General features: G+C 38.7%; 1 protein-coding gene across 1 annotated transcript; it reads left to right on the top strand.

The window, feature by feature from the left end:
* The first annotated feature begins 160 nt into the window (after window positions 1–160).
* On the top strand, window positions 161–20744 carry scara3 (scavenger receptor class A, member 3). The gene is made up of 12 exons (XM_040017851.1): window positions 161–665; window positions 10082–10117; window positions 10920–10964; window positions 12838–12957; window positions 15234–15314; window positions 15748–15866; window positions 15959–16203; window positions 16666–16885; window positions 17165–17253; window positions 17475–17667; window positions 18026–18203; window positions 18302–20744. Exons 1-12 carry the CDS (start codon window positions 659–661, stop codon window positions 18793–18795), a joined length of 1827 nt encoding a protein of 608 aa, XP_039873785.1. The 5' UTR covers window positions 161–658; the 3' UTR covers window positions 18796–20744.
* Window positions 20745–22050: the final 1306 nt, after the last annotated feature.

Here is a 22050-nt window from a genome sequence, read left to right as displayed (position 1 = left end):
CCTTTTCCCAGTCCCGCCCTCGTTTTTTACTTTCTTTGTTTCCCTCCCATCGCTCTCTCTCTCTCTCTCTCTCTCTCTCTCTCTCTCTCTCTCTCTCTCTCTCTCTGCCTCCCTGCCTTCTTGCTTATATCTCTCTTACCAATCTTGTGCTTTCTCTTCATCCTGCCATGCTCCAGTTGTCCCTCCCTCTATAAAGCTATAAAGCTACACATGGTTTCTGTCTAAGGAGGTTTAGCTTTATCAGGCTCTGGATGGGGAAGGGATGATGCCAGAGAGCTGCAGGCAAATGTGCAAAAGTTAGATGAGCTTTGATCACCTACCTTCAGCATCGACAATTTTTTCAGAATATTTCCAATAATCCAGATATTGCATAGTTATTTTTTTCTAAATTTTAACAAAGATTGTTTTATTCTTCACTACACTGGATGTGAATGAACATCTTTTGTGCATGATTTGCTTCTTTTTTTCAAATTTGGAGGTGCTTTTTTTTTCTCACTTTCTCTGGAAATTTGGTCACCACTGGAACGATGCGCATGAATGACCCATTGGTACACTGCTGACTACTTCTGCTTTTCCTTTGCACTTGATTTTGAGAAGAAAAAAAAAATAGACCGCAACAAGTTGGCAATACTGCAGACGATATCTGGAGCCAGAAATCATGAAAGGTAAAGAGACTTCACCTACAACATTACATCTTAGCATCTAGAAATGCAACTTTGCCCTTTTTCACCAACTTTTGAACATGCGAAAGATCCATTTGATGAAAACGTAGGTGAATTTCCCAGTGTGGAAAACACTTAGAAATGTAGTGAGAAACATTATGTCTCATGGTGAGATGCAGACAGGCACCTGCGCAGGGCACTAGCAATCACATATGTTTCTCATCATCTCTGAAACCTGGCAGTGCAGATCCTGAGAAAGTGCACGTGTGTTGTTGTTGGATGTGACACTTTGATGAGTCATCTTTAAATCTCTGTAATGCGTACATGCGTGCACCACAGCCTGGTCTCATAAAACTTTAGATACTCTCTAGCCATGCCAATCTACCGCAGATTGAATTAATATTCCGCTTAAGATAGGGCGGGTGAAAATATACGAGTTGAATTTGAGTATTTTTACAACAGTCTATGCAAGGAAAACTGCCAACAGCTGTGAAGAAAGCAGAAGTACTTAGATAGTTTCCAGAGATACAGTATGCACAGCAGTCACGTGGGGGAGTGGATACAGAGGGAATGACTGAGCAGGAGTGAGAGGGAGAAGCCAAACAGAACTAACAGCTTGAAAATACGTGGAGATGTCCTCACATATTCATTATCATAACTGATAATTATTTTGTTTTACTTTGAATGATCTCTTTTAACTTTCAAGTTTTATGTTTACCATATAAGAAGAGTATATTTAGTGGAAATATCAATCTCTACCTCTAACTGGTACATCGAGCTTAAATGGGGGAGAAGCTGCACATGAACCACAAGGGGACACAGCAAATTAACTCCAAGAACAGTACTCTTCTCAGCCACACAATGCAGGAGGTCTGTTAGTGGTTTCAGTCCAGCCCAGCCAGAACAAAACATGCTGCCTCATACATTCCTCCCAGAATGGAGAGGAGGGGGAGAGTCCAAAAACAAGGAGGTGCAGGGAAAGGAAAAGCAGGCAGACAGGTGTATGGCTGGCAAAGGAAAAGGAAAGAGTGAGCAAAGTGGAGGCCTGAGTGCAATTTTTGCTGTGGAAGCTTTATATAAATTTACGGTCAACGCATCATGAATTTGAAGTGAAAGGAGAACAAGGACACTGAGTATCTGGAAGCTGTTTTGGCTTCTTGTCACTGTATTCAGAGTGCGTTTCCTCATTTGTTTTTACTAGCTTGGATTCATAATCTAAATGTTTCTCCTGGGCATTTTCATGTTTCCACACTAGAGCTGGCAGCACAAAATGTTGAATGTGATGTTGAATCTGCAACTTGATCTTTAATTAAGACCTTAGCAACATTATAAGTTCCAGCTATAACAGTGGCTGTTTGTTTATTTTTCTTCCCTCTTCTCACCACTTTTATGTGCAAACAGAGCTTAATTCTTTCACTGCATCACAGTTCGGATACTTACATTACCGGACTTCGATGAACCATGTGGACTACATACTAAGTTGTTTATGAAAAACCTTTGACAGGGTCATAGCAACTTGTTGAGCCCCTGACTGCACAAAATACTAGATTCTTCTAGTTGTAGTTGACAGTTTAACTCACACAAACACAAACAATGCCAAAACTAAGGTAACGGCAGTGCCCAAATAGAATTTGATACTGAATTTGTCAGACAGACAGCAAAGCCTCCTGCTACTGACTGAAATGTTGCTCTCTTTCCATGCCACACCCAAAACAAAACCAAAAACTCTTGTTTACCATTTTAGTGTAATAATAATAGCATTAATTACCTTTATTTCTACATCTCTCAGTATCTCTCACAATCAGAGTTACATGCTGCTTCCTAGAATTGACAAAAAATAACATCAAAACATTCCAAAATCCATGAAATGAGCTAAAATAAGAACACAAAAGAACAAATTTAAGATGACATCATTTTAAAAAACCAAATACAAATAGATAGATATAGATTTTGTTTAGGTTGTTTAATATTAGCTGAAAAAGTTTGTTCCACAGCATTGGGCTTAAAACTGTGAAAACATGGTCCTCCTTTGTTTTAAGCCTGGGCGGTTGAACCTGTAACAGTAACTACAGTAACAGTAGCTCAGTGCAGCTCAGGTGGTAGCTCCACCTGCTAACTGGAAGGTCAGGGGTTCGATCCCAGTCTGCGCGAGTGGGTGTGAATTGGTGAATGAGGCAAGTTGTGGAAAAGTGCTGTATAATAACTGGTCTATTTACCATCTTTTGGGTATGTGGCAGTACATGGTGTTAGACATTTTGAGATGGATAAAATGGAGCCATACCATTAACAGATTTAAAAGTAATCAGAAAATCTTAAATTGCATTCTGTAGGGAATGGGAGGCCAGTGTCATATACACTATAAATGGGAAACTGCTGGATCATTTAGGCATGTATACAGTGAGTTTCAATGGCAATGGTAGATGAAGATAAAAACATAAAATCCTGTGTGCGTTAACAGCAGCTTAATTGACAATGTCAGTAAAAACAGCAAAATATAATAAAGCAAAAACACGACTAGTAAGTGTAGACCTTTATGAACAAGAGTGTTTTGAGTCTGTTTTTAAATGTTTGCACAGATGCACAGACATATCTGATCTCAACTCAGTGATCACAGTGGTCGAATCTGGAGGAGATGAGGGTGTGAATAAGCTGTCATATTACATGGACCAACTAGTCTGACCTCAGCCATGTTTCTAATCTGTGCAAACAAGACTGGATAAACACACTAGTTGAAACTAAGATGACGATGAAAAAAACACCCAGGTTTCAAGCAGGTTAATTTGAATGGATTCTTAGTTATCCAAGGCAAGTAATGTAGCTAATTTAGCTAATAGTTATTCTGTTAGCTTTGCAGGTAAGTGTTTGCACTCTGAGGTAATTTTTATGAGTTTTAGTTGAAATCCTTACAGAGATGTTATTATTTAATAGGATTTTGATCCATTACTGTTTTGTTTCTTATGCTGCTGTTGTTTTTAGTCGAGCCAAACAAAGGCATTCAAGTTTTTGAAGTACTAGTTTCTGTGGTGCGGCCTATTTTGATTTGGTACAGTTGAGCAAACACTGGTGTTAATTAGACTCCAGAACAAAAAGAATAAAAAATGAAAAATGATGTCCAAGCTGTCAACTGTACACTTTGGCTAGAAAACCTTAGGAGTGAAAAGATGAAGAAATGATTATAAAATCTGAGGGTGAGTAAATACAGAAAGGCTTAGTTGTTGAAGATTGTACATTTCCTTTGGCCTTGCAGTCTTACTGTATAAAACTAACCAGGCCTTTCTTGCTTCTTTTTTTTTACTTTCTCAGCCTGGTTTTCCAAATCAGTTTAATCTAGAAAAAACATCAAACATTTACTGGATGTTAACTGCAAAGATCTTGTGTTTTACTGCCTAACCACAATAAAAGAGTGCTCTATTGAAATGGCCTTTCTATACATTCTGGTTCACAGTTTGCAGCGACACATACCGACCATTTATATTCTTTTGCAGAAACCACGCATTCCAGTCACAGGGCACCTAAATGGCTGAGATGTCAACAAAGCTTTAGAAAGGGACTCATTTTACTTTATGAGTTGTGGTCAAGACCTCCACTCTGATCTGGAGGAGGCCCCATCTCCTAACTCTGGTTCCACTTAAGGCTTGGATTTGCAGGAAGAGGAGATTTTACTGGTCAAAACAGCAGAATGAACCAATGAAGGATGGGAACATGAAAAACTATTATGATGTGGAGTAGGCATCTCTATTTGAACAGAAAATTGGATCATGCAGTGAGTGATGTGGGGAGGTCAGAGGGCATACAGAGCCTGTTATTTACAGAGGATAACATTTTGCACACTGCCTGTAGCGAAAGTAAAGTCCAAAGGGAGAAAAAGGGTGGGTATGGGGTTTGGAAAGTCCAGAGCCCCCTGAGATAAAACCTCAGCAAAGGAACCACAAACTGAAGTGGTGCTGCTTTCACGAACACTAAAAGTCAGAGAGTAAAAGATCAGAACGACATCCTGAGATCTGACTGTTAGACTTCACAAAGTTTCTATATATATTTTAACCTTTCTTCTGCGCACTTTTCCCTTAGAAGTATATCAGGGACACAGGAAAGGCTGTTCAAAACTGCTAGTGTTGATATTTGTACATCATCTACACACGAGGGCTTTGACAGCAACAGGATTTACCTGTGGATGCTTGTCTGCATGACTCAGTAGTTTTTGTCTGTGGCTTTCATGGTAAAGCTACAGCATAAAGCAATGCCCCCAAACCAGTCCACCAAGAGGTGGCTTTCAGAGTTTGGTGTGGAAGTGTAGCTGATCTCTGCTCCATCCAACACCTGTGGGATAAATGGGAATGTAGACTGCGAGACCACTTTGTGTGAGCGGGACCAAGAAAAACTTTGCAAGAAGAATGGAGGCTGTTGTAGCAGCAGATGGTTTTTGGCATTTCTGGCTGTGTTTTATAATCTTTATTCCTATTAGTGTTCACACTGAGGACATGAACTATTCATCGTGCACAGAAATACCGAATGTCTCAAATGTCTCACAAAGAATGTCCAAAATATAAATATATTTTGATTGTTTTGTACTTTTATTCTTATTTTTAATCTTGTTGGACATGACGTATATAATGTATCTATTTCTATTTCTAGTCTTTGGTTTATGATTGTTTTCTGATTATGATGCATCTTTATGTTGCATATTCTGTCCTTCACATGTTTCCTCTAAAAAAGCAAAGAGTTCAGTGATGTTTGTTTACCTAGACTGTGTAAATCTGTTGTATATAATAAGGTTCACACATTTTTAAACACTTTTTTTTAGCTGTTTAACAAAACATACTAACGTCATATAATGAGTATGGGCTTTGCTTTAATTTGAAAGATTGTAAACAAATATTGTATTAATCACCATGCCTTCACAGCCATGGCTCAAAAGACTTATTTTAAATCCTTTGTGAATGAGGTCTTTGAAGTTTGGAATCAGGGGACCACCAAAGAATGGGATTTCTACTATGATGTTTTTCCAGGCCTCTAGTGCTTCTCTCCTAACTCTAACTCCTCATTTTCCATTTCTTTGTTTGTCTTTCTACCTTCAGCTTTCTCTTTTAAGTGAAATCCATTCTTGATCGATTTGAGATCAGTTGATTAACTCCAGCGTCGCTGAATATTTCACCTCCTATCTTTCAAAAATTCCTGGCTTGCTTTTGCTGTATTTGTTGGGTCATTACCAATCTGTGCTGTGAAGCACCATCCAGCCAACTTTGCTGCAGCCAGCTGAATCTTCCTGATCCTTATCTTAGTTTAATCTGTCTAATGAGTGAATGTTCTGAACTATTTTCTATAGTGAAGTATTGTATTACACACTTTTTTTTAAAATAGAAAATTGACATGCCTTCCTCCTGGATAAGGCTCAACCACCTTGCTTGACCATGGAAAGCATCCTATGATCATCCACGACCTTGGTCCTCTGTGGACCTCAAACTTTTTATGCAAATAGCCACATTCATCAAATAACTGTGACCTGAATATGTTTTATACGCAAATTGTGCTTTCACATGTCCAAAAATATATACACCTAACTGCATGTACATTAACAATGCTGAAAACTCTGACTACTCTATATCCATGTAAGGTCTGTAACTCTGTTACATAGGTCACAAGCACAGTTACCATATAATCAGGGCCAGCTGCTTTCAAGATAACTTACCTGCCAGGGGGAAAATGCCCAGTTATGTGAAGTATAAATGCACTGGGATCTGAAAGCAATGAGATTTTTATGGGTGTAAAAGTAATCTGCATGTGACCACATCCTCAGGGAGAAAGGTCTAGCCAGAGATCTAACCCCTGACTGCTGCTGAGTATGCCTGGGATGTACTGGAACGAACTGGAGGATGGGGTACCTATGTATAGGTGTCCATTACCACAGCTGTTTAGCAGCATGGATTACCTACATAATACCCTTCAGAAGGTTTTATTGTTTTGGTTGGTTTATTAGATAGAAATCTGTTTTTATTTTCTTCACTTTTATCTTATTACACCTCGCAGCAGTTATCCTAAACCCTGAAAGTGTTATTCTCCCTTAATGATGAAATTTGAACCAGCTGAATCAATGTTGCAAGGGTGCTTTTGAATAATCTGACCTTATCAGTGACAGGAAAACAAAGGGTTGGGTTTTATGTGAGCTGTTTATGCAGATGCTCTGTGTTTGTTTAATTTGGAGGGAAATGCTTTCAGACCATAGGTGGTAGGTTTGTGAAGCACCGCAAATTAATAAGACTGCCTTTCCACTGAACCAAAACATGCTTTTAATATGGCAGGGTTGTGTTGTGCTGCTGTCAGATCAGCTCAGTTCTGGTCTGTGTGTGTGTTGGACACGACAGCTTCCCCACTAATGAGACAGACATAAGAGGGTTTTTTTTCCACTGAGAGAAGCGAAAACACGACTAAAAAAAAGCGCAAGTCAAAGGAAGCAAAGGAGAGTCATACATGTAGAGTTGTTCGATATTTCTTGTTGAATACAGTTTAGAATTTGAATTTCAACTTCCAGTAACAGACAGTGTGCTGGCATTCAAACATATTTATACCACAAAAGTCCAAAAGAATTCCAGGAATTCAGTTTTCCACCAAGTATGTGCTTTAGTCAGGGTGGGAAGGTCTCTGAACAGGATTTATACCTCTTTTAGACAGACATGAGGGCTCTTCACTAAAACCCCCATTTAAATTTATTACTACTTTTAATTTCACTGTTACAACATGAAGCCAGTTGCAAGATTTTTGAGCAATCCGTAATTTCTTTATGGTTTGTCAGGAAAATGGGAGATAGAATTGCACAAACTCTGTTTTTACCTTATGTTGTAAAGTTCTGAACACAAACTTCTGAAAATTGCTTGCTGTTTGCAGGGTTAAATTTAGTGTTTTGGCCAACTTAGGTCAGCAGAAGAGACTTCAGAGTCCCAGTTTAACTAGCAGTAGGTATAGTGGAAATTACAAATTCAACAAATGAGTCATGGCTGAAAAATATGGAGGGGACAAGCTGTTAGGCAACAGTGCTAACCACCATGTTACTATGTAATGTTTTATTTAATGATGTTTTTATTTAACCCATTCTGGCACTTGTGGCCCTCCATACAGCACAGAAATCATGAAATAATTAATTAATTAAAATGGGAAATAATTAATTGAAATAGGGACATCAATAAATGCATCATTAATTAATTAAAATTACCAATAAATAATTAAATGATTTGAATGAAACAAATTGAATTTAATTTAACTGATGACATGTTCAATCAATTATTTATTTATAAATATAGTTAATTCACTTTGGCACTTGTGGCCCTCCATACAGGTTTGGTTTTAACTTATAAAGAGCGTTAGAGAAAAAAATACCAGTAAGTGCCAAGTGTTGCAGGTATTTAGTTAAACAAGCACAGGCTGCAGATCACATCGAACACTTCAGTAACAGCTACACATTTGTGAAAGCTAATGACAAAGATTTTCTGCTGATCAGAGTAGCTGGCCACCAGGTGCAGATTATTATAAAAAGTCTTTCTTGCCACTGTAAGCATGGCCTCAGTCCATATTAACCTGAAGTTCTTTCTCTCACTCTTTCCCCTTTCTACTCCCTCCCCTTTCCTCTGCCTCCACCCATCCTTATGTCAGCCTCAGTGTTTTGTGACTTGTCCACCCAGACCTGACCTCAGCCATTTCAGCACTGACTCACATAAACATTTACCTCATTGCTGCTTTTGCAAGTGTATACTTTCTTCTATCAAAACTTCACTAACATTGTTCTCCAAATAGATCCCATGGTTTAATTTCATTTGACCTAACCTAACATATATTTTCCCTAATTTCATCCAAGCCTTGAATCCCTGTTTGTTTTCCCATTTGTGCCATGTGGAACCAGAACCCAGTCATCTGAGGGCGACTGTGTGTGTCTGCATTACACAGACATTTCTTTTCTTTTTTTTTTCAACAAAAGTTGTACTAAAACCGTCTCTCTAGTTAAAAAAAATTAATGTCTTACAGTCCACCATTAGTTTAATTCTCCTGCTGTTTTTTGTCCTATTTTTTCTCACTAGCGGAGGCCAGACCTCGCCTGATGTTGAGATGATCTTGTGGCTAACTGCAGAGATTGATCCACAGCAGAAATTCCCCAACATGTTTTTGCAACACAGAAACATTTAAGGCAGTTTTCACTTATATAACAATGCACAAAAGAGACCAAAGTTATGTTGCACAGTGGAAATCTCAGACCAAACAACTCTTACACCTGCTCATTAGCATGTGGCAAACCTTTCACTAAATGCTGCAACCTCTGACTCTTTTTTCCCACAGCTGTATTGCGCAAAGGAGTAGTTCCTTAAAAACACTGTTTTTTTTATAGCTCTAAACATTCATTACATAGTCTAAATAAATGTCCATATCTTCGTCAAAATGTCACAAAAGAAATACTAGGCATGCTAAGTTGCTGCTGAAGGAAACATTCAGGGACTAATAAGTCACCAACAAAACAGTCAAAGTAATCATTTAATGTCACATTCCAAAAACAATCCACAGAGATGTTTTTCACTTTATGGATTCCACACGAAGGCAATTAGGATGGAGGTACGACAAACACAGCTATCATTCGACCAGGAGACTCGCTGCAGATGGCTGCTCCTCCCTGAGCCTGGTTCTGCCGGAGGTTTCTTCCTGTTAGCTTCCCACTGTCGCTAAAGTGCTTGCTCATAGGGGATAATATGATTCTTGGGTGTTTCTCCGTATGTATTATTGTAGGGTCTACCTTACAATATAAATCACCTTGAGATGACTGTTGTTGTGATTTCCAGCTCCTCTTCTTCAGAAACAGTTTCCCCTGTGGTCAGCATGAGTGATTGCTAAACTTCCAGCTCCACACCCACAGTGTCCCAGGTGCAGTTGTATGCTGCACATTTAATAATGTGCAATAAAGCCCCAGCACTTACTTACAGCTATGAAAACATGAAGTCAAATGCATCTGGGGATTTTTAAGTAATCTAGCTTCATTTGGTTTGTTAGGCACTCTGCGGTCATATCAAGTCATGCTTACTCCAGCCCTTTCCATGACTGTGTGTGATAACAACTTTCTCAGACTCACAACAAACACAACACTCCCACCAGAGTCAGGCGCACAGAACCAACAAATTTTCTCATGCTTTGCACCACCGTGGGACTGGTTTGTCCTGAGTGAGCAACAATTCAGAGAAAACATCTAAAAAGAACAAAAACATGCATTTTCTGGGACAGCAGCTTCATGCTGTGCGCGCTCGGTACAATGCACACTTCAAGGGAAACAGGGAGGCAGCTGGTTTGTGTGATTTATGAGAGGAGTAATAAAACCTCTTTGTGGCTCCAGAGGAGCTGAATTTCACTCAGCTTCATTTTTTAAACGTCTGCTTTTTGTGTCTCTTTGACAGACAACTATGGTGGATATGAGAACCAGCTTTTCAAAGGTAATGATCAAGCTCTTTTGTTGTCCTTGGTGAAGAGCTATGGATGTGAACCAGTTCATTGTGCTCGACTGTCAATTTGCCCTCACTTGTATTCACATTCTGTAGACACAAATTTAACATTGAACAGATGCAGGTTTAATTTTCTCCTGAGAAATCAAGCTAACTGGTCTCAGAGAAAAGCAAATAAGCCATGTGCTGTATTCATGTTACTTCTTTCTGACTTGTAAAAGCAGTGATATTGACATCCAGATCATAACTAAAAGTAGGATTTTTTTAAAGCTCCTGGTAAGAAGCCTCGGAGAAACCTCATTTTTATTGGACAGCATGTATACAAGCTGTCAGAACCCAGTCAGTTAATTTAAGGGTCCCTTGGAATACTGTTTTACCTGCTGGGTTTCTCCACAAATCATGCTGGATATCTTTGGACTAAAAATGGTCTTTCTGCCTATACTGGAGGTTATGTGGCTCTGTTGATATAAACCACATTCACACTGACTGCAAATAGTGGCCTCGAGTAAACTTCTCGGCTGATGTAATTACATCCATGAAACCTATGATTACAGCTCTGTTTAATAACAAGTGTGTGGAAGCTAGCCTGTTTAATGGATCAACGTTGACTATTCAGATATGAAAACTTATCCATCACCTTTCAACCCTTATGTGCTTCTTTTTAAGCCTTTCTATTACATGGAATGAAGATTTAAAGAATTGAAAATGACATAATGATGAATAAAACTTGTTTTTGTTTCGAAAACAGAATCTTTTCAACTTCTTTTTTGTTTGCATTTTCTTTGTTCTTCAGAGGAGGACTTCACTGGAGAGGAGGAGGAAATGCCTTCATTTAGAGGTAAGGGCCACATGAACAAATCTAACAATGAAAAACAGCGTCATCTTAGGATGGGCTTTTTTTTTCTTCCCCCAGCAGTGACATATTGTGTACAAATTGTAGGTTTGGTGAGTTTGTTATGTTAAAAAGCTCCAGTCCAGTAATACAGTTTTAAAGTATGCCTAACGTCAGTCCAATCAATCCATTATTTGTAATTGAAATCGTACCAATTAAGTTACAATTAACTGAAGCATTTTAGCAAAAATGTTATTCGTAGAGAATAAAATACCAGATGTGAACAATTTTCAAGTTTTATATCAGTTTTAGCTTTGGGACATTATTATTCACTATATACTGACTAAATAGATCAGTTGCATCAGTCGAGTCAATAAATGGCAGAATATTGACAAAAAACCCTCTAAAGTAGCACATTCAGAGATTAGGTGAACATCGTTAGACGATAGAGGCTGAAGAGCACATTTGTTTCTCAGGAGTTGATTGAAAATGAAAAAAAGAACAAAAAATAATGGAGTTACATTTTCCATGCATATATGAATACAAACACAAATGGAATAGTTGTGTGTCTCTCATATTAACTCTAAGATGATACTGAATAAGTCAGTTTGGTGTTATTCCTGTTGCCCCCAAGCAGGAGAAAATAAATAAAATGAAAAGATTTAAATGTTAAAATCATGTGCTGATGAGCCAAAACATCACAACAGTCCCTGCAGCCGAATCTGATCTGTCCCACTAAGAACTTTGGAGATGATATCTTGGACCAGGGTATTAGCTGTAGATATTTTATAAATTTTATTTTCAGTCACAGCAGCATGTTAACAACAAAACATTGAACATACAGTAGTTTGCTGTTCAGTATTTACAATACCCCAAAAGATAACAGAAATAGAGAAGGAAAAAACAAACAAACCACAGAAACCCCTACAAAACAACAAAAAACAAACAAACAACAACAAACAAATAAAAAAATAAAATGTATAAGGGACATTCAGCGTACAGTTAACTATGATAGTGATATAGAGATATGGTATCTGGTCATGATAAGGTGGTCATTTTAAATGTTTCCATGTACATCAGGAATGGCTGCCATGCCTTAAGAAATTTGGTGGTTGAACCTGCCAGTGTATATCTCATCTTTTCTAAATGTAAAAACCTCATGAGCTCCGCAAGTCACTGTTCATGTGTGGGAGGAGCTTCCTGCTTCCATCTTAAAAGTATAAGGCGCCTTGCGATAAGTGAAGCAAAGGCAATAGAATTCGAATAGCATTTTGGCAAAGTGATGTCTTGAGGTATCACCCCAAAGATAGCCGTTAGAGCAGAAGGATCATATTTAACGTTATACATCTCTGACAGAGTGTTAAATATAGACACCCAATAGGTATGAAGATTGGGGCATATCCAAAAGGTATGAAGGAGCGAACCTGTTTCTGCTTTACATCTGTTACACAGAGGGTCAGCTCCTGGATAGAACTTGGCTAACTTTTCCTTGGAGATATGTAATCGGTGTAGGACCTTAAATCGAAGGAGCCCATGCCTGGCACATATCGAAGAAGAGTGTACCCTCTGGAGAAAAAGCTGTAGATATTTTAAATACTATACATATCAGTTCAACATGTACCTCCAGTATCTGCCAACTAAAGGCTCCGACAAGCCTTACCATTTTGGAGATGCTTCAGTCTCTGCCTTAGGAACGTGGTTTCTATGTTTTAGCTAGTATTGTTTTTGTTTTGTTTAACTAAAGAATCTGGATACTTCTTTTATGAGCGCTTAATTTTACAGTAGCTACAACTAAACGATCAGATCAGAAAATCAATTTTGTTTTTCGTTTGCTAATTTACTCACTTTGTTGACTTTGTTCGTGTGATTTGATCTCCAGGTCGTAGTCGAGGTGGCTGCGTGCGGTGCCAGCAGAGCCATTCTCTTCAACTGGCTGTCAAAATCCTCTATGGATTTGTTGCCTTCCTAATCATAACTGTTGCAGTGCTGGCTTCACTTGGTGAGCTCAACTTGACTTTTGATTTGCTCTAAATGAAAACACAGAGGTCTTCCTCATGCAGAGATTGGTTGGACGCATTCAGCTCTGTGCATTAAAATGAGTGAAAAGCACATCAGATTTCTCTACATACATTTTAGTTGCCTGAATAGTGCACTCCCCAAACTCCCATAGATCAAGTGAATGTGTTCCAGGATTCTGTTGCCCATGTTTTACCTGACAGTTACTCAGCAGCAGCAGGTGCTTTTTACATCAGCATCACTTTTTATTGGGCTTGAAAGCCGTAAATCTTTATGGTTTACAATTGTTCAGGGACATCAGAGGACAGAGTCAGGCAAGAACTGATTCAAAATCCCTCAACACACAGAAGGCTGCATTCAGATACACATCCTAATAAAGCCCAGTTTTGAATTAGGTGTGCCACAAAATGCGTGTGGGCATTTTGTGTAATTTTTCATTTGCACGTGTGCTGGAAACCTGGACGGAGTGTGCATGTTCATCATCTGCCATCAGCAAGTGGTTTCAGCAAACATTTGGTTGTTAGGAGAAACCACTTTTTAAGTCGGGGATTTTTGACCCCTTTATGCTTAATTTCCTTCTTTTTAGACCATTTCTGCACCTAATAATGTTTTTTTATTTTGCGTGTAAAGAAAAGCACACAAATCAGACACCATTCATTTTCAGTGTAGGATTTAAACCACAGTTAGTTAATAGTTTTAGCAGAATATCAGATGGAAATATGCCTTTGATTTTTCTTTAGTTTTCTCCCTTTATATTTACAAAAATACTATTTTACTGAAGCAAAACTGTTCCCCCAGAAACTGTTCCAAACTCTAAAAAGAGGAAACCTCAAGTATTTCTCTTGTCTCTAATTCATACAGAGCTACACTGAAAATCAAATGCATATTTTACCATTTGTTTTTTTCCACTATAAAGGACAATTAGCTGACTAATTTGACAGCTGATACTGTTGCAAAAGGTTCTCAAATCGCAAAAAGAATAAAAAATATCACTTTTTCCTTTAAAACCTGATCATCAGCAAGTTTAACCACCTCTTTAAGGGCAGTTTTGGAAGTTTGCTGTATATCTTAACACAATGTTGCAATTTTCCCAGGACTGAATGTCCAAGCAAATTCACCCAAAGTTTAGAGAAGCAGTATCCTGTGCAATAGCCAGAAAAATTGCAAAAGACCCAAGATCTACATCTCAGACTCTACATCCCTCATTTGGTATGTTACATGTTAAAGTTAATGACAACGCAATTAGAAAAAGACTGAAGACGTATGGCTTGTTTGCAAGGGTTGCCAGGAGTCTTGCTATGAGAAATCCAGTTCTTTTTAAAAAGTGCACGACAGCATGGCTTAGCTTTGCAAAATACATTTGAATAACACACACTGACACTGTGTCAACGTCCAGTACAGCTGTGCAGCACCAAAGTACTAAAACTTTAATACCATTGGAAGAAGTCATGCACTTGGCCGCAAATCCCATCCGTGAATATGCACAAGAAGAGAAACAGTAACCTTTGATATTCAATTCCCTGATGAACATCTGTTTTTTAGCAACAGTTTTTTTCTGCACAAAATATGGACTCAAGTAACACAGTTTTACCCCTTTATGGAAAAAATAGTTTGGGGAATGAAATGTGTTTTGTCACACTGAAAGCATTATTTTGAAACATATGCCACCAGATGCACACCCCTGCATACCCATAAAAAAATATTTACTCATTCACATTCATACATTTAAAATATATTCTGTTGCTTCAACGAATAGGAGAAGCCACAGGCCATGTTCAACTGCACTGTTACATCAGCTAGTATGTGCACATGTGGAAGCATTTATATATGCAAACAAACTACAGAACGGCCTCTAATAATGCCCTGGGTCAAAGCTTAGGATGTTAAAAAGCTAACTGTTGCTAAACTGCTGTTAGTCACTTGGGAAATATGTTGAGGGATTAAAAGCTGACCAGCTGGATAAACCATCATTCATAATTAGTGTTTTGGCCAATGAAAACTTTAGGTGTTTTGTTGTCAGGGCTTAAATTACTTCCTGTTTTTACTCCTTTAAATATCTCTTATTTCCTGTTAACACCAAGTTACTGCTGTTAATTATTTCCTCCTTACATGATTAAATCTAATGATTTCATTCCCCATTTACCCCAGAGCACTCGGATCGCTCACTGTTATTGTTCCTTTACTTATATATAGGTTATATATATAAGTACAACTGTTTAAAATACTTTGAAATATTTATGTGTAATTCTGTGTACTCAGTGTTCAGGAAGGTGGACAGCCTCTCTGAAGAAGAGTCAGCTTACTACAAAAAGATCACAAAGGTCCAGCAAGGAATAGAGGGTAAAGTAACTTTTTTTAATACTCACTTTGATCCTATAAGAACTATGAGAAAATATCAAGGAATAATTGTTTTTTCACAGATAACAAAGTTTTTGCACATTTGTTGAATTGAACTGTTTTGCTTACATTCCTACTAACTTCTGGGATTTTATATATTCCTAAAACAGCTTTAATTGTGTTTCAATTTAAAGCATGACAGGAGTTGGCTGTCTGTGAATATTATCACATGGATCAGCACATTTTAACATATTGGAATTCAGGAAGGTTTACCTTACAAGCTTCAGCTGATTGTTTATACATTAGTTTTCTTCTTCTATTCACCTGATTACACATTAGGAACTTGGTTGTGTGGTCAGCTGTCAAATACAGTAATTTAGAGCATCCTGCCTCTTTTCCTGTGCCATCTCATGTCCTTTTTAACTTCCCGTCCCAGATGTGAGGGCCACATCTAACTGTTCAGGCTGCCTGGATGCAACTCTGTACAGTGAGGAGGTCAGTAAACTGAAGAAAGAGTTTGAAGACATTCAGAGAATGATACTGGCACAGGAGCAGGTATGGTGGCCTTCAAAAAAAGCTCAAATAATAAAAGGGGACCAGTAGTTTAAAGCCCAAAGAAAATTTACCACCATTTCTTTCTTCTCCAGGTCCTGGACCAAGCCTCCAAGACCCAGTCGACACTAAAGGATACAAGTAACCGGCTGACACGTGACATCCAAAACCACCTTATGTCAATCAAAGTTCTCAATCAGTCACTGGAAAGATACCTGGATCGGGTGGAGGGCTGGAAGGACGTGGTTGAAGAAACTCAGGAGAAGATAAAAACACTGCTGGAGGATTCGTTTGACATCAAAGCTACAGCGCATCAAGTTAATACAACAGTGGCACACAGGTGAATGAAAAGCTGAGAAAGGACAGATGTGACTAGATCATACACTTAATGGAGCATGCTCAGTGTTCAGATTTATGAATGGAGGAAAGCATTTTGCAACACCAGTAACCTTAAACTATACAGCATCCACAGCCTGCTGGATTATTTCAGTTTTTCCTTAACTCTACGTGTATTCACCTTTAAGGGTGATGCTCATTTATAACTCAGTGTTTTTATTCTTGCACTCTACTAGAGTAGCTTTGCGCGATTCAAGGTTCATAATAATCCTGATTTAGGTTATATTGGGCCTTGGTGCAGTTCTCAATATATCCAAAGTTCTTGTTGGTTGCCCTTGATAAACAAATTATTAGAACATCATGTACATGTGTGCATATGTGTCTGAAATAACTCTATTAGGGATATTTGCCCTTATTATCAACACTGCTGCTAACTCCCATCTTCTGTGATCCCTCTACCTGTTAGTACACAGTGGATAGATGCCCTGCAGAGAAAAGCAGATGAGGATACGTATGTCCTCCATAAATTAACCAGTGACTGGCAGAACTACAGCCGGGTTCTGAGTGCTATCAAGTCCAACACCAGCAGCACAATGCAAACCATGCGCTTCCTACAGAACAACATCGTAGCAGATCACCAAAGGATCGCCATATCCACTGAGCTCTACTATGATCTCACTCACCAGGTTAGTGCATTTGTAAGCTTGATCGTTCTTAGATATTCATAAACAGACTGTGTTAAATAAAAAATCATTCATAATAGAAGAGATATGGTTGTTTACGTGGCCATAAATCAGTTAGGAGGAACAGTTATCGGGATTTAAATTGATTCTAAGTTAACTTGTCCTTTGGAGAATCAAATGGTCAATTTGCAGCTGGACAGTCCAATCTCTTGTAAATCAGTAAATCAAGCAATTTGGGGACGTGTGAGGATAGGATCCAGATTGTTTGGGTGTTTTCTGCAGGTGATGAACTTACAGATGCAGCTAGACAACGTGTCAACATTCACGGACGAACATGAGGAGAACATGCATGACCTTCACTACCATTCAAGGTAACATTCAAAACACTCAATATCCTTACACTGACTTTCTCGTGTTAAGGCTTAATATACTATCAACTTCCTGATTTTTACATTAGTCTGACTTATGTGAAAGTTAAATACTGAAACAAGTGATGTTTACATATCATGAAGTCTATTATATGTGTATATATTTATTTATATACACAGAGAGACATATCATTCCAGCCATCACAAACTTCTGTCCTCTTTAGGTACTATGAGAACCGGACGGGTGAGCGGTTCTCTGCCTTGGATGGTCGCTTGAACTCTATTGAGATGGAAATTGTCTCAATCTCCTCCAGCGTCAATGCTACTGTGAGCCACGTCCAAAGCATGTATAAGTACATCAACACAGAGAGCTCGTCATGCCAGACTCGCCTGGGCAGACACACCGATGAACTGCAGGTTGCAAAAAACACAACAACTATATTGTAGTTTTTGGAGTTATTTCTGGAGACCAAGCGTTTTTCCGAAATGCTGAAACATATTGCAGTTTCCGTCTGGGTCGTACTAGTTGCCCAATACTAACAGCTTTCAGATTTAGAGTCAGCAAGTGAAAATTCTTAAAGTACACACAAAAGACTCCCAGTAGCAAAATGCTTGTTGTAATTTGCATGATCACTTGGGCTAGTTAGTTAGCTTTAAGGTTAGTTAAGCCGATTTTTGATTTGCCACATAAACTTCTAATATTTAGCCCTTCCATTGTTAAATTCCAACTGCTTCTCATTATCTATGCGCCCCCCTCCTCTCTTTTTTTGTGCAGAACTTGAACAACACAGTCTTGCTACTGCTGCACTTAGCTGACACTCTAAGGCAGCAGAACCTGTTGCTGAATGTCCGACTGGACATGGACGTCAGGAATTTGTCTATGGTGATGGAGGAGATGAAACTAGTAGATGTTCACCATACACAGCTAATGCAGAACTTCACTATACTTAAAGGTGGATGTTGCTGTGTATAAACAACAAGAATAGAAAAGAATGCTTCGCTTTGATTTGTTTTTTCCTTTTACATTTACAACACCATCTGTTGTCAACAGGCGCTCCTGGACCCCCAGGACCCAAAGGGAACCGTGGTGAAAGTGGCCCAAAAGGACCCATTGGGCTGACTGGCAGCAAAGGTGACCGAGGCCCTACAGGAAATCGTGGACCTGCTGGACCTAAAGGTTCACCTGGTCCCAAAGGAGTACCTGGTGAAAGAGGCCCTAGTGGCAGTAGAGGGGCACAAGGTAGCAAAGGAGATAAGGGGTCCATGGGTCCACCAGGCCCAAAGGGTGAGAGGGGCCAGAAAGGTGATATGGGTCCCCCTGGTAAAGATGGTCTCCCAGGACCTCCAGGGTCTCCAGGGATCGAGGGCCAGGCTGGAATACCTGGCATTAGCGGGCCAATAGGACCCAAGGGAAAACAGGGGCCAGTAGGGCCGCATGGACCACCAGGAGTCTCTGGACCTCCTGGCTTGCCGTGCAGCCATGACCGAATCAACAACCCCACACAAGGGACTGTGGCGCCTGCTGCTGGTTCCAAGAGACAATAGAGAGAAACATGGAGTCCAATGTAATTTGTCTCGTACGAAGAAGTTGAAGGGGTCATGGTCCAATGCCCAATTATCAATTTCTATGAAACTGAGGAGGACAATGAAGAACTTAATGAACAAGTGCATCAAATCAAATTTAACATGGGGGAGTTAAAAAGGGTTTTCCTGATCCTGTGCTGAACTAAAAAGGAAGGCCTAAAACTACGACAGAACTGCTATTACAAACTGAACTGTTGGTGAGAAGTCAAAATGACCAAGCCTATAAGCTGACAGTGTTTGGAAAGACTTTTTGGAAATGGTCTTCACATAACTGATGGGTTCTCTTACAGTGGAAATTATACAACAACAACAAATTAATTTACGGAACAAAATAAAAAACTAAATCTCAAAATCAGTAGGAATATAAAAAAAGAAAAAAAAAACATCCATTACTAAACATGAAGTCTTGCCTGTTTAATGTAGCAGAAGCAAAGAATGTGTTTGAGGTTGTTGTCAAGCCGCTAAAACCTCTTGGGGCATAATAAATGGAAGGGTTGTTAACCACAGATTTGGACTTAAGTAGTGGCGTTTTCCATCCAGACTAGCCAAAGGTTTACATTGTCATTCACGACTCTATGGAAAAATATCCACTCGTTCTGAGATTATGTACACATTGCTGACATAACCTTGCCAATGGGGGGCACTGTTATTAAAGTGTCACAATTAAAACCAAAATCAGTTTTCATTGGAGGTTCAGAGCGGGTACTCTGAGAACCTTTTTTCCTTTAGTGGGTTCAAAGGTGATGAATTGTTTTGTTGTGGGTTTATTTTTCATGTGAATGTCTCTTACATGCAGTGATTTTTTTTTGTGGTAAAGTTGTTAGTTGAAAATAGTAAAAATGAAAGCTAAAACAACTGCTGCTGACATTAGAGATCATAATTGTGATAATTCTTAGTGTAAGATAGGAAGCTTGATATCACTCCTATATCTTACAGCATAGAGCTTAAAGTGGTGATAAATCTAGTTTAGCATAAAGACTGGGGACATAGAGGAAAGCTAGCTCAAGTCTTTCCAAGATACAATATGGAAAAAAACAGATTCAGATGTGCTTTTTGATCTTTGGAGATTAAATTAATGCTATTTTCCACTAGTATCCACTCAGCTTGACTCAACTCTATTCACTATTCTAGTGTCAGTCATTTTGAACACCACCTCAATGTACATGGGGTCGTGATAGCGATGCGGCCGAAAGTCCAGTGACTTGATTTGTATGTGCAGCAAGCCCAACACACCAATGGAGGATGCTTAGGTGATGGTATACCTGCTTCTCTGTCTACGGCTTTTTGTCCTTTCTGTGATGGAGTCACTCTCATGACTTATCAAATCACACCATTGGCCAATCAGTGGCATGCAGTCTGTTGATGTCACATTTTCAGATCGACTTAGCTCACTTGGAACATTGGCCGAGCAGGTACTAAAAGCACCTAGTACCAGGTACCACCACCTAATGGAAAACCCCAAAAAACCGAGTCAAGTAGAGTTGAGCCGAACTGAGTTGTTACTAGTGCAAAAGAAGCATAAGTGCATCACCTCGTATATGTTGACACTGAGAGAGCTTTATTTTTCTCACATCTAGAAAGAAAGCAAATAAGCTCATTTCACTTTATGCGCTACTAATATTTTAAGACGTATGATGCCTGACAGGTCACAGAATTAAAGAAGTTTATATAAATTTATCAAGTATTAAAAATAAAAACACCAAAATTAGGGATAATTTTTCTTTACACTTTGATGATAGATAGTATGTTTTTTTAATGGTGTTTGGGTCTTAAGAAACACAAATAATCACTGATATGTCAAAGCGAAAGTTTAACAAAAAGAATATCATAAAATGTCTGTAAATCTGGATGATGTAATGAAATGCGACTGGCTTGCATTGAACTTCAATAAATGCTTATTGTAGAGTTTCTACCGTGTCAGTATCCTGTTGAACTTCCAAAGATTATGTAAAGAAGGGAGACTGGTTTCATCCCTGCATCAAAAGACATGTCACAACCCTTCCCCATTAGATTTTTAAGCCTGATTCAATTGTCTGTATATAGCCTGGTATTTTAACATGAGTATGTATTATCTAAAACACAGATAATTTATAAATTTAAAGTCTATAGTGCAATTAGTGCAAAGCTGTGCACAAATGAGTCAACAACAAAAAATACTTTTGGAATGTTAAATATCACCGATTTTATGCAACCACAAAGCACTGTAAATCAGACTGTTAGATGTGACTACGATCAACAATCTGCACTGATATTTGAGAAAGGCTTGTGCAGCTGTGGACGAAACCAGATGAAAAGCTCCCTGCAGAAGACTGTGGCTGCCCTGATCTCCTGCTGAATTATATTTTCACAGCCTTGCCCTCTTTTTCCCTGTGCTGGAACATCACATCCCTTGTGGGATGTTAAAGAAACCTGACCTCCAACAAAAACGTCCTTCAGAAAGCCACCAAAAATCCCTTATTCCTTCAGTCTCTTGAGAAGTTATATGCATAAAGCGTTTCCTTCCTATAAAGCTGAAGCAAAAGTGTGAATTTCTGTCATTTTTAAATCATTTAGAAATTCTTCACCATAATTCAAACCATTTCTTGTCTTTCTATTTTGTAGTTGGGAAGCCCTAAAACAGACATGTCTAAACTCTTCCCATATGTAGAGCCATAAATCATTAGCAGTGATGCTAAACTCATGGGTGGGAAATTTGCAGGGCAGAGTATTAAAGATATCACCACAAACAGCTATTAACAGACATGCAAACAATTGTGCAACTATGCTACATTTTTATTTGTTTTAAATACTTTACATACACATCCCTCATTGTGCTTTTTTATTTAAACAATTATCATTTAATTATAGCCTACCTTGTTCACAATGTTCCGATCTTACTACCGCCCACCCTTGATGTCAGTTGCAGGATCATCAAGTGCTTGGACACACTCTGTATCCAATGGCAGGAATTATTTGCTAATTTCAGTTTGCACTGTGCACCACACGCTAACTTGGAAGGTATATTTGAGAACCTTAAACCTAAAACTTGCAGAGGTCACTGGAGGGGGGATTTTAATTACAGTTTCTTTACATATTATGAAGGCTCAGCATCTCTAACCCCAGACTCCTGTCAGAATAACACATAGCCAAAAGAGCAACAAATATTCATCATGTTTACCAGTGAAAATGCTCTACTGTTGTCTTTTTGGTGCCCAAGTAAAGCTAACTGATTTTTTT

The sequence above is a fragment of the Simochromis diagramma genome, unplaced genomic scaffold, assembly GCF_900408965.1.
Source record: "Simochromis diagramma unplaced genomic scaffold, fSimDia1.1 OVJJ01000802.1, whole genome shotgun sequence".
NCBI lineage: Eukaryota > Metazoa > Chordata > Actinopteri > Cichliformes > Cichlidae > Simochromis > Simochromis diagramma.
Note: the sequence above shows the minus strand (reverse complement) of the source record. Positions and strands in the feature narration are given on the sequence as shown.

What these genes read in the sequence shown, in the direction of transcription:
- scara3 (XM_040017851.1), top strand. An exon ending in GACCTTCACTACCATTCAAG is followed by an intron (nt 17,254 to 17,474) that starts GTAACATTCAAA and finishes TGTCCTCTTTAG; the next exon opens with GTACTATGAGAACCGGACGG. An exon ending in GACACACCGATGAACTGCAG is followed by an intron (nt 17,668 to 18,025) that starts GTTGCAAAAAAC and finishes TTTTTTGTGCAG; the next exon opens with AACTTGAACAACACAGTCTT.